Below are 12,857 nucleotides of genomic sequence, written 5' to 3'. Positions count from 1 at the left end.
GTTTGTGTTCCAGATGTGGTGTCTCTCTCTCTCTCTCTCTCTCTCTCTCTCTCTCTCTCGTCAAATTAAAATAATAATAACAAATGGAATTAAATAAATAGATATATCTCTTTTTTAAGTGCATATAAATCCTCTAGGAGTCTCAGTACAATGCAAATTCTGTTAAGGCAGACCTGGGGAGAGGACTGACCGGCTGCATTTCTTACCAGCCCCTAGGTGATTCTATCCTCCAGCCCTCTAGCCCACCAGTCAGACTCTGAGCCAGGAGGGCAAAACAGCCATTCTGCAAAGAGGGTCTGTGTAGCCCTGCAAGACTCCAAGACCCGGATTCTGGAAGGAAGATCCCTGCAGCCCTGCAAGATCCCCAGACCCTTTTGGGAGGTCTGCAAGACGAAAACTCTTCAAAACAGTGCTGAGGTGTGATTTACTTTCTTCAATGCATTGACATTTGCACAATAAAACTGATGCCTTAGCAGCATAATAGGAAAAAACAAATGATTTTTTTAACCCTTTCTTTTGGCTTTACTTAATTTCTCTTTTTTTAGACTTCAGGAGTTAACTGGTGGTTGTAGTGTCTATAACAGTAATCTGTAACTACTGTAACAAATAAGGTCATAAATAAGTCTATTTGCTTAGAACCCTATTTGCTTTAGACAATAGTAACAAAAAAAAGAATGCAACTGGGACAGGAACCAGGGTCCCAGGCAAGAAATCTTAGGAGATGGGAATGTTTGTTCAAGGGACACAATGTAACAGGTTAATTTGGGAAAACTGTAATGTTATCATTTAACATAATAATTACTCAGGAGTTTAGATTGTTTTGTTAAATATAGCTTAAAGAAAACATGTTGTAGCTTCTCTTTATCAATGTATGTCACAAGTCTAAGTGAACAGATTTAATGTTGCCATAAGAACAAAAACAGGGTCATAAATGTCATGTAAAGGGAAAAGATGCACAGAACAATTTTGGGAAAATAACGAGGGTAAGAGTAACACTTAACTATCTAAATTTATTTTATAGATAACAATGGATAAACAAGGAGTGTAACAGTATATAATATGCTGAAAATTTCTGTTCTGGAAGTTTGTTGTGAGCTTGTTAACCCTCGGCCACTCTCTGTGCTCAAACACAGCTAAATAACTCCTTGATCCCTCTTTGCTTCACTTCTCAATTATTCAGAAATGGCTGCCTGATTTCAGGTGGCAACATCAGATCTGCCAGTGTTGCCTTGCACTCACAGGAAAAGAAAGAAACCATTTCTACCTAAAAATGCCTTTGATGCAATAAAGGATAATTAAGAATTAATAATCTCAACCCCTGAGTACGCAGTTTTTTAATATTCTCTGGTGATGACATGAGAGGAAGGATGCAAGAAGCCCATCTGGATTATACTACCCTCATATGGTCATCTCAAGGACACAGTATTGTGAGTTACCAGCCAAACTAGCACCCTTCTTTTTGCAAAACACTGTTTTCTCCTTGAAAGAATGACAAGCTATAGTTCTTCAAAGTATTTGGCAGACATTTTCTCAAAACTAAACCAAGCAAGCAGTCTGTCATTTCAAAGAAAACAATTGAGAGTATCTGTTGTCAAACTATTTAGGAAAACTTGTACTTGCCATAGTGAGACTGACAGTTCCAATACTTTCAAGACTTTTGATGAAATGGTGGTGATATTAGCAAGTGAAATTTTTTAAATATGGTTTAATAAGGGGCCAGCAGGTGGCGTGGTGGTTAAGGGCTGGACTCCCACATGGTAGTTGAGTCCCAGACCTGGCAGCTTGCTTTCCCACTTTTTTTTCTTTCTCTCTCTCACTCTCTCACTCTGTTCCTCTCTGGTCAAATTAAAATAAAGTTAAATAAAATAATTCTAAAAATATATATATGGTTTAATGAAATGTGTCAATATTTGAAAAAGATGCACAACTCAAGAGTGTTAATATTTTCCAAATGACCAATGTAAAATGTTAAAAAAATCATTCTTGAATGGAAGCACCCAACAAAGTGCAAGATAGAGCAACAGATTTTAATACAACATAGCACAAGAAGTTCATCAAGATGAATTCTACATTACAAGCTAAGAAACAACCACTTACCACTTGCTTGAATTTTGGTATTTGATATTATGTATAAATACCAAAACAACCATAAAGCACAATTCTCTTTTCCAGCTACATACCTGTAAGAAGAGACCAATTCAACCAAAGCAAAATGCCTCTGAATGAATGCAGAGGCAGATGTAAGAAGAATCCAACTGTCTAATATAATATTAAGTCATGGGGCCATCAGGTGGTGTGGTGGTGAAGGGTGCTGGATTCCCACATGGCCGACCAAGTTCAAGTCTTGGACCTAGCAGCTGGCTTTCTCACTTTCCCTCCCGCCCCCACTCTCTCTCTCACTCTGGTCACATTAAAATAAATAAGTAAATAAATAAAGTTAAATAAAATAATTCTTTAAAAAATATTAAGTCAGGGGAACCAGCAGTTAGCGTAATGGCTATGTCGCTGGACTCCCATGTAGTTGACCGCGGTTCGCGTCCCGGACCCGGTGGCTTAAAACTCACGCTGGGCGCGTGTGCGTGCGTGCCCAAGATCCCGAGAGGAGAATGGAGGAGAAGGGATTGCGGCGTGACCATCCCCCCTGGGGGGTGATTTCTCGCTTTCTGTCTCTAATGTCTCTCTCTGTCTGGTGAGTGCACGCGCCCTATAGTGAAAATATCTCCAAAAAAAAAAAAAATTAAGTCAGATATTTAAAAGATTCACAAAAATATAAAACAGTACCAACTTCTAAAGTATTGTTTTGTTTTGGAAAATAGTTATATTCCCTAAACATTATTTATATTGATGTATAGTGGGTTTATTGTTATTTAAAGAAGTAAAATTATTAATTACTAGATACATTTCTCAGTTGTAACTTTTTTTTCCCCATATGGCACCAACACTCAATGGAAAGAGACAGAAAGAGAGAGGGAAAGTGAGAAATGACCCCCTCGGGGGAATGGCCATGCTTCAATCCCTTCTCCTCCATTCTCCTCTTGGGATTTTAGGCATGCATGCAACCAGAGTATTTTCCAAGTTTCCGGGTCCAGGACTCAAACTATGCAGTCAGACATGTGGGATCCAGCCACCTTAACCACCATGCCACCTGGCTGGCCCTCAGATCTTTTTAAAAGCTTGTCCTGAAGTCTATTTGTTAAAGGATTTTCATTTTAGCAGCATACTGTGAAATAATCTTAAAATAGATTAACCTCCAACATTTGCAACAAGGTATGCCAGAAGTGAAATGATTATACAAAAGTAAACATAAGTTTACTTGGCTGGGAATGAACAAATTCAAGAAACAGATACTTGTCAAGTCTCTTCCTTTGCCTTTTGTGGAAACTATTGGGTAGTTGGGAAAGTCATGATGCATTTTTGCATAGAAAAATATGTTAGCACTTTCCCAACAACCTAAAAGCTTTGGTTTTCCTAAAGAGCTTGTGTGTGCTCTTAGCCAGTGAAGTGGGCAACAGGGACCAAGGAGACTGAGGGTGAGCAGGGCAAGCCAGTTCGAAGTTCAGAAGACACAGATGTACAAAGCAGAGCAATCTGCGGGATGCCACAGTTGCGTTTTTGGCCACAATCAGCTACTGTGACCATCTGGGAGGCAGCATCTCTCCTCTTCTGGGTTCCTCTCAATTCAGTGAGTACCTGTGGATGGCTGCTATGTAGGGGGCACTGTGCTGGGGGCTGAGGGTGTGGCCTCCTGGTACGGGTCCTTGGGGGTAGGCTGAGGGAGCAATGAGACACACAAACATGTAAGCCATCACTAAAGCAGAATAAAGAGAGGGGTGACGCAGGGACATGGGAGTGACACAGAGACAGATCTTGGTTTGTATGGTTAGCTAAGGAGAGGTTCTAGAGTGCACAGGCCTTGAGGCTGCAAGGGTTCCCATGAAAGGCGTGAGGGAAGGAGAGCAGGACCCAGGATGTGCAGGGCCCACAGGGTTCAGGGTGTGACCAAGTTTATCTAGGACAATGGGGGAGTGTGAGGAGAAGCTGGAAAGGCAGAAGAAGCCCCCACCCCCACCTGGGAGGCATCCAAGCCAGCTTGAAGCCTCATTTTGCTTCATTTGGCAGGCAGTGGGGAGAGAGGGAAGGTCTGTGAGCGGGCGAATGACGTGATCCAAGATGCACTCTTAAGAGATTAATCTGGCACTGGTGTGTAGGCTGAACTGGAGTGGGTGCAAACTAAACTCTTGGGTTGTAGGCGGTGGCAGGATTTTTTTTTCTGAGTTTTATTCAAGGGGGGGCAGGGCATCTTCAATGGAACCAGGAAGGATAAGAATTGGACAAAGCCCTGGATTTGTTAGTTAAACATCACACAACACATTAAAAAAATGGATAAGTGAGAAAGGGTGAGAGGGGCCATTCTAGAAAATGCAGACACATCCAGAAGACAGCAGATGAGAAGCTGCTTGGGGAGCGGGCAGTCAGGAGGGATTACAAAGGGGTTTGGGGACATTTTGGGGACTGAGGGAAAAGGATGAAGAATCTTTGATGGAGGTTTCAGGAAAGACCGACTGGCAAACTTTTCAGTGTTTTCTAACCAAAATAGAATTAGCAAAGTGTGCTAATGTAATTACTCTAAGTCAGAGGTTGGCAAATGTTTTCCGTAAAGGGCCAGACAGGAAATATTTTTGGCTTTGCAGGCAGTGTGGTTGCAACTTCTCAGCTCCAGTTGGAATGTGAAAGTGGACATAGATAATCCATAAATAAATGGCCATGACCAGTTCTGATAAAACTTGACTTATGAAATCACAGTATGGGGGCCAGGCAGTGGTATTGCAGTGATGAAACTGGACCCACATGGTAAAGGTCTGGGGTTCACGTCCTGGGACCTTCCGAGCATGCTAGGTGTGTGCACTCGTGCCCATGACCTAGGTGAAACGGGGCGAGTGGAATAAAGTTTGTAGACCCTGTAAGCTGCGCCTGCCTGCCTGTCCCTCTCGCTCTCATGGAAATAAATAAAGAAATAAACTTCAAAAACAGAGACCAGCAGATGGGGTGATGGTTATGTTGTTGGATTCCCATATGGCCAACTGTGGTTTGAGTCCTGGACCTAGTGGCTTCAAACTCACAATGGGCACATGTACGTTGCATGCCCAGAATCCCAGGAGGAGAATGGAATAGAAAGGATTATAGCGTGGCCATCCCCCTGCGTGTGTGTGTGTGTGTGTGTGTGTGTGCGTGCGTGTGTGTGTGAGAGAGAGATTTCTCACTTTCTGTCTCTCTGGCGAGTACATGTGCCCTATAGCAAAAATCTCCCTTAAAACAAAACAAAACCAGCGTGGACGGCATGAACAGCCTGGTGTAGGTCAAGTTCTTACAGGAATCTTCATCTACCGCCACTGTGAAACAGCATGTGACTATGAACAAGAGATGGAAGAAAAGGTCGTTCCGACCTCCTTACTTCTCCTACTGGTCTGACACTTCATCACTGGGCTCATTCCTTGGGGTGAAAGCACCGTCCATGAAGTTTGCAAATAAAATGCAAGCAAGATGATCTTCAGAGAACACTTCGTCCCCTCTCACCGATTCTCGGACACCCAGAGCATTCTGTTTAGTACAAAAGCCATTTCCCAAAAGCTTTTCATAGACTGGAAACACACGGGCTGTGTGTGCACATGGCTTGTCTGGGAGTGGACCAGGACGCGAGACGGGTACAGCCTTGCGAGGAGTGAGGGCTCAAGCAGCCAACTTCAGCTCCTTCCTCGAAACAGCAGAGTATCTCCAGTCACCTCGGAGGTGGCAAAAGAGGTCAAAACAAAATGAATCTTCAGTAACTCTTAACTAAAAGCATGTAATGTGCGGGGTGTCATAAACAAAGCGAAGTCCAGATGTCACCACATCTGAAAGACTGAAAATGTCTCAGTGTTGAATAACCCAAGACTTCAAAATCCTCAAGATGGGTCCCTAAAACCAGATATGCCTGACAGAAAGCTCCAGATCAACAGTCAATACTGACGGATTTGCTTTTCATCTCTGCTTTCTATTCTTGCCTACTCTGAGATAAGGAACAGACCCGGGAGCAAATAACAGAGGAAGTTAATGTAGCAAAGGCATGCGACCCCACCGTGACACACACAAGGATAGTTTATTCTAACAATACAGTCGGTAAGGAAAAACTGAATGTTTGTGAACAATCAAGAAATTATATATAATGGCTAACGTAGTAGTTGTTGGCTAATAAACTATAAAATAGCTATCTACTTCATATGGCTTATTTTTGTGAAAACTGTAGGTCATTTGAAAATGAAATCATTGAAACTTAGCAGAAAAAAAAAACACAAAGAACTCTTAAAAAAAAAAAAAAACCTCAGGAACTTCATAGCATGAACCTGAGTTATAATACGCTTGCATTGTGTTCAACATTTACTTCCACTTAACCAAAATGCCTTACGTAATCGGAGGCTGTCAGACGGGCTGCGCGCTTCCCCTGGTGTAGGCTGGAAAGCAGTCTCTTGGGGACCAAGACACCGCCCTGAGGGCCTGCACAACATGATCAAACCATTGATTATATCATGGCTGACACCCAACCCCAGACAGAGGTGGAGCAGCACATCAGAAAGATTATTAAGGGTTTACTTTCTTCCTTGAGATACATTTCAGATTTTTGGGAAAAGACCTCAAAATTAGTATTCAGATTTTTGGGAAAATACCTCAAAATTAGTAGTATTACAACCTTAGGAAGGAGTGACACGAAGAACAATGAAAAAACTCCAATAGCATTCTTATACCCACACACGTCACTCTCTGAAGTGGATCCATGAGGGAGATGTCCCAGGATCGCCTTAGTGAGGGGAACAGGGGAATAAAGGCTTCAGGTCTCGAGGGTCCTGAGGTGGCCTGGACCAGAACAGTGTGACCTGAGTCACAGCAGTAAACTGGAGATGCTGGTTCCTCCCTCTCAGTCCTCAGCCCTCCAAGGCTGCTCAGGAATCCACTCTTGGCAATGCAGATCACAACACGTGGGCATCTTACTAAATACCATCGTCCCCCACACTCTCCTCTCCCCATACCCTCTGTCAGAGTCCATATGTGAGGAGGCGCTCTCTCTGTCTGCAATTCTGGAATAATCTATGGCCATCTCAACCCAGCGTCAGAGCAATTCAGATCTGGGAGAGGGGAAATTGGGAGAGTGAGTGGTGACGTGGGTGGTTATTCTACTCCTTTCTGATCAGACTGAGTTCCACACTACAGATTTACCAGCATCTGGGTAGTCGTTTTTCATCCATTAACTTGTAGCCTAAATGAAGGAAAAGCATCTTGGATGTCATCAGATGATACTAAAGACGGAGATGAGAGACATTTGAGAATTTCTCTCAAGCCCCCATCGAGGACTGTCTCCGCGGGCTCTCTTTCTGCCACAAGGAAACAAATCTTCCCCATCTTCACTGCCCTTCCTCCAATCTCCATCGGACAAGTAAATCTGAGAATCAAAGGCCATTTTAAACCGACCAGGTCCGGCCACATTAATGATTGCCTCAGCAATTCTTCTACCTGCCTCTCCAGAGAGAAGGAAAGAGGCAGTTCTTTGCCTTCTCCAGAGCTGGAGAGTGCTGGGTGTCTTGAGTGTAAGTTCACTTCAATTCCTTCCCATCTTTTCCCTTCTTGCTTTTGAGCCTTGCTCTAAATTAATGCTTCTCAAACTTGAATATGCAAAGGAACCAACTGGAAAGCTTATGAAAAGGCAGATTCTAATTCAGTAGATTGTGGTGGGGCCCAAGGCTGCTTTTTCAATAAGCTCCTGGGAGATGCCAATTCTGCTGGCCATGGCTCACAGCTGGAATAGAGGATCTAAATTCTCTTAGAGCACCCTCTGAGGCCTGCAGAAGACAATCCCTCACAGCCTGGACGCATTCCCCACCCGGTACACACATTACTCCATCAGATGCAGAGTTGCACTAAGGATTCCTTCTTTCAGCACTTGCCCCATCTCAGACCCCCGCCAGGCAGCCTCCCAGAGGGTTCCGCCCCTGACCATGCAGCCTTTGATTTCCTGTAGGACTAGGGCAGATTCGGACACCACCTGCTCAGAGAAGCTAAAAAAAGAAAAAGATAAAAAAGAGAGAGAGAAAAAAAAAAGAGAAACAGATGGCAAAAGAGTAGCTATCCAAGTCCTAAAAATGTAACTCTAGGGGGAAACTACAGCATAAAAAAGGAAAAATCTGACAAGGTCAATGCCAAGGTCACTGGAACCACCTTAAACTTTCCAGGAGGGGTAAGGAAGTTTAAGGTCACTGGAACCACCTTAAACTTTCCAGTTGGGGTAAGTAAGTATCAGAGGGAAGGGAGTCTCTGGTATAGCAACTGCATGAGTGGGAGAGGCATTTTCCTTTGGCAAAGATTTCTTGGTTAGCCTGTACCAAAACCTCTTTTCCCCATGGAAAGAAACTGAGAGCTATGAAGGGGAAAAAAAGCTTTTCTTTTCTTTTCTTTTTTTTTTTTAAAAGATGGAGCCATATGGAATTCTCTATTTTTTTCCCTCACACCATCTGGTTTGGGATCTAAGTACAGAATGGCAACTGCATTGACTCCGGAGCCAGCAAAGCTTGGAGCAACTGGAAGGCGATGCCCTGGCTGGGTTGGGTGCCCTCACTGTGGCCTGCGCCCTAGTCCTTATCCGCTCATGTGTGAGGTCTCTGCAGCAGCTCCAGAGATGAGCAGTCCCCATGTTCTGTGCTCCATCTTTTTTCTGATGATTTCAGTCAGTGCACACACGAAGCTGAAACTCTGTGTGGGTAGAGGCTGTTTCAGGATGTGGGAAGATCATCTTTCAATCAAGCAGGGCGATTTCATTTCTCTCCCTCAGGCAAGAGCCTGCTAGTTCACACAACTCCTTTGGCCCATCCCCAGCCACCTGAAACCATAAGCGTGCTACAACCTCACCAGACCGTTCTGGAACTACAAAGGCCCTGAAAACTAAGGATTTTCCTCCGTAACTCATCTGAACTTGCTCAGTGCCACAACCTGACCTGACTGGACAAGACTAATTGCAGCCTTTCTTTCTCTGACTTGGGCTCTCCAGAAAGGCTGTTGGGTAGGCCTTGCAGCAATGCCCACACTTGCTGGCCAAGTGGCACAGTGCACGGTGCACGTGCCAGGCTACCTTTCAAACCCAGCGCTTCCAAATCCCAAGATGAATCTGTGTCAGAAAAGAAACTGGGGCCTTACCAATATTCAGAACACCCACGTTCTGGTGTTCGGTCGTAGGGTCAAGAAAACACATGTCTTAGTCCAACGCTCTCACAGGGAACTGCTCAACACACAGAGAGAACTGAAGAGCCATGGCTAGAGGTCCCCGCCCCATGAGACACTGCGTTTACTCCTCAGTACACAACCCAGTGAATGGCAATCCAGGACATGCTCTGATTTTTTCTGGATTTCCTCATGGCCTGGTGATGTCCACCCTTCCTCAACTCAAGCAGTAGTTTCTGCTAACATTAGGGCTTTCTTTTCCGTTGTTTATTTTAAGAGAGATTTTTGCTCTAGGGAGCATGTGCTCGCCAGAGACAGAGACAGAAAGCAAGAAATGACATATGGCCAAGCTGCCATCTCTTCTCCTCCATTCTCCTCTCAGGATTTTTGGCACGCACACACAGGCGCCTGGCTTGAGTTTCAAGCTGCTGGGTCCGAGATTCAAATAGCAGTCTACTATGTGGGAGTCCAGCAAAGTAACCATTATGCCATCTGCTGGTCCCAGGGCTTTCTTGACATGTTAACAAATACCCTATTTCCTTGTCCCCTGCCCTTAAATTATGCACCTTTAATGTTTTGTGTTTTTTTGGAGGGTGGGGGTTTAAAAAACCTGCATTGAAAAAATAAACTGCATCAAGATATAATTTACATACCGTGAAATTCACTTGAAGTTTACAACTTGATGGTTTTGAGTAATTTTACAGAGTTGTATAACCATCACCACAATCTGCTTCTAGAACATTTTCATTACCCCACAAAAGATCCCTTCTGCTCATCTGCAGTCACTCCCCATTCCCCCTTTTCCCAACCTGCAGCAACCACCAAATCTTCTTTTGTCTCAGTGGATTCGCCAACTCTGGAAATACCAAATGGACGCCTACAACGTCTGGTGTGTGTGAGAGGTACTTTGACCGAGCACCATGTTCTGGAGGTTCATCCGTGTCGCAGCACATATTTGCACTCCATTTCTCACGGCCGAAGAGTATTCCATCGCACGGTACACCATGTCTCCTGGCAGTGTTCTATCGAGCTTCCAGAACCCCCAGACGCTTGAGGGGATCTACGAGAATGGGTGCCACTGTCACCTCTTGCTCAGCTTTTCCAGCCAGCACTGCAGAGGTGCTCCCAGAACCAGCACCCAGAGCCCCGTGTCAGATGAAGGCACACACAACCAGAGGTGCAGAACTAAACCCAACCTCAGAGCTCCTGTTACTTCGCCAGATGCCAACATTTAGGTTGAAAAGAAAAAGGATATATGCGTGAAACGAATTATGGCTTTTGTGACTTTGTCATTTGAGGAGTGTCTCCCGTGGTGCTCAGGGCTGCTCTTTCTACAGATGCACATGCTGCACCGTCACCTCTGACTTATTCCCAAGAAAGCGCACGGCCTTTAGGAGAAATGGCGCTATGGGCTGCCGCAAAACCTCAGCAGCTCTGTAAGCCTGCTGCTGTGCTGATCCGACCTACCACCAGCTCTTTAAATCCACAGTTACAGACCCTGAATTAGGATCACTGAGCTTTAGCTACCTGGGCAGAGCATTAGACACACACAGACTGCAGGAGCACAGGAATGTGGATGTTCACATTGCTCGATACTCTCCCCCTCCCCACACTCCTGGGTCCCTAATCGGCTGCCATACATTTTGCTCAAATCGAGTACCTAACATTTCTGAGAGCCCGGTGCTCCTCAAGAGCAAGGAAAACAGACACTGGACCCCATGGACCTACCTGCTGGGAAATGGAGTACACAGTTACCCGATGCTAATCTCGTGGGCTTTGTGTTTCCTTTCTCAAAGGCAATGAGTGATGGTAAACTGGGCAGTGGGGCTGGGAAGACACCGGGGGAGGCTCCTCATGTGCCCTGGCCCAGGTCTTGGCCCTGCGGCCAACATGCGTGCCCCCCTCCCCGTTGGTTCGGACATTGGAAATCGCATGGTAAACCGAAAGGCATATCTTACTGCATACTGCTCCCTTTGAGGAGAGGTGAAAATGAGGCAAGAGGGAAAGGGAGAAGAAAGTGGAGAAAGATGGGGTGGAATGGAGAAGGGGAGAGAAAAAGAAAGATGATTAAAAAATTTTAAGGGGCCAATTCCACCCACACCCATGTGAACAAATTAATGCATCAAGCAAAACACAAAATATCACCACATGGAAAGAGCCATTACAAATAATATTAAAGATAACAGTTGACTTGCTATTAGAATTCACCCCAAGGCTGTATTTACCTGGACTGCTCAAGGGGCTAGCCCTGTCCCCCAGGGTTGGCACAGGACGGTACTGGTGGTTCTTTGAGCCTGGGTACATCCAGTGGTACCTGCCAATTTCCATTTCAGCTCTGCTGTTCACTGCCAATTTCAGGTGGCAAAGAGTCAGTGTCTCTATCTCCAGCAAAGATTCTATATCAGCATTTTAATTTATTCTTTAACCATATCGTTAAAGGAAAGGGGGAGTTTAAAAAAATATGCTCATCCACTTAGCAAGATCAGTTGAGACCGTTGGCGTCTCGTCCTCCATTGGCGAACCTCAGTTTATACAGACCACCCAAGTTATCTTTTCTTTCCTTATTTACTCCCTTTCCCCCCACACACAACCCTGAACATGCTCACTTTGGGAAGATACTATTAATAGTAAAAAGCTGGCTTCCAACAGTACTATTTTTCTGTTTATTTCCTTTTCAGACCAACGGGGCACTATAGTTATTGCCAGTTGCACAAGCAAAGGTGAACGCAGGCTCACTTCTCATAGTGGTGCTCAGTTCTGGCCCTGAAAATCTGGCAAATGACCCCATGATCTGTAGAATCTTGGATGAAATGTCTGTCTTCCCACTGATGTCTGTGGGGCTGTCACTTCAGCCTAAGCACAGTGTGCCAGAGTCTAGAATGTTCTGGATTAAATCCTGTTGCAATGATCTCCCAGAGAAAGGGCTGCTGGTGTTGGGTTCAAGCTACCGCTTATATACATGGTGACATTTGGACCCATGGGGACTCAGGTCTCTATCTGGTAAGATAACTATAAAAAATACCTTCCCTGTTGCCTGGCACAGGGTAAGCCTCCAATAACTGTTAATTGAATTACGATCTTGAAATCCCTTAGAGACCAATAAGGTTGCTATGACTAGTGTATATCTGAGAATCCCATAAAACCTAAAAAAGGAGTTCTGTCTTCTGAGGTACCACAGATATTTAAGGATTAAAAAAAAAATGATTCTCCCATTGATGTGGATAATTATTTCCATCAGAAGATCAGGTTACAACGCTCCATTTCATACCTCAGATAACTGAGGATAAGGACTCCATCCATAAATTATACTGTGGGCAAACGAGTGAACACCCTAACCAGTTACACTAAAAACCTCACGAAGCCTTTATGAAATCCCAACTGAATTCTCCACGATTTCTGAATATTCTCTAGATATTTCAGATTGGGAAGCAGAAGAATATTCTTCTAAGTGATGTTTTAGAGAAAGCCTTTTGGGCCTCAAAGCAAGGTAAAAACATCTTATTTAAAAGGAAAAAAAAAAAAAGTGGGATAAGAGGAACCAGCAGTTAGCTGGCTATGTCGCTGGACTCCCACGTAGTCGACTGCGGTTCGTGTCCCGGACCCGGTGGCTTACACTC

General features: G+C 44.4%; 1 protein-coding gene across 4 annotated transcripts in view; it reads right to left on the bottom strand.

The window, feature by feature from the left end:
- Positions 1–12,857, bottom strand: part of GPM6B (glycoprotein M6B) — a 44,165-nt gene that overhangs the window by 24,301 nt on the left and 7,007 nt on the right. For 2 of the 4 annotated variants that reach the window (XM_006171999.3, XM_006171998.3), the window contains exon 2: positions 11,466–11,585. The exons of the other annotated variants lie outside the window; for them this stretch is intronic. In XM_006171999.3, coding sequence (XP_006172061.1) covers positions 11,466–11,585 — 120 coding nt within the window. The remainder of the gene's footprint in view (positions 1–11,465; positions 11,586–12,857) is intronic. 4 annotated transcript variants of the gene reach the window in all.

This window comes from Tupaia chinensis, unplaced genomic scaffold, assembly GCF_000334495.1.
Source record: "Tupaia chinensis unplaced genomic scaffold, TupChi_1.0 Scaffold150243_1, whole genome shotgun sequence".
NCBI classification, from domain to species: Eukaryota; Metazoa; Chordata; class Mammalia; order Scandentia; family Tupaiidae; genus Tupaia; species Tupaia belangeri.
This window is presented reverse-complemented; position numbering and strand designations above follow the sequence as displayed.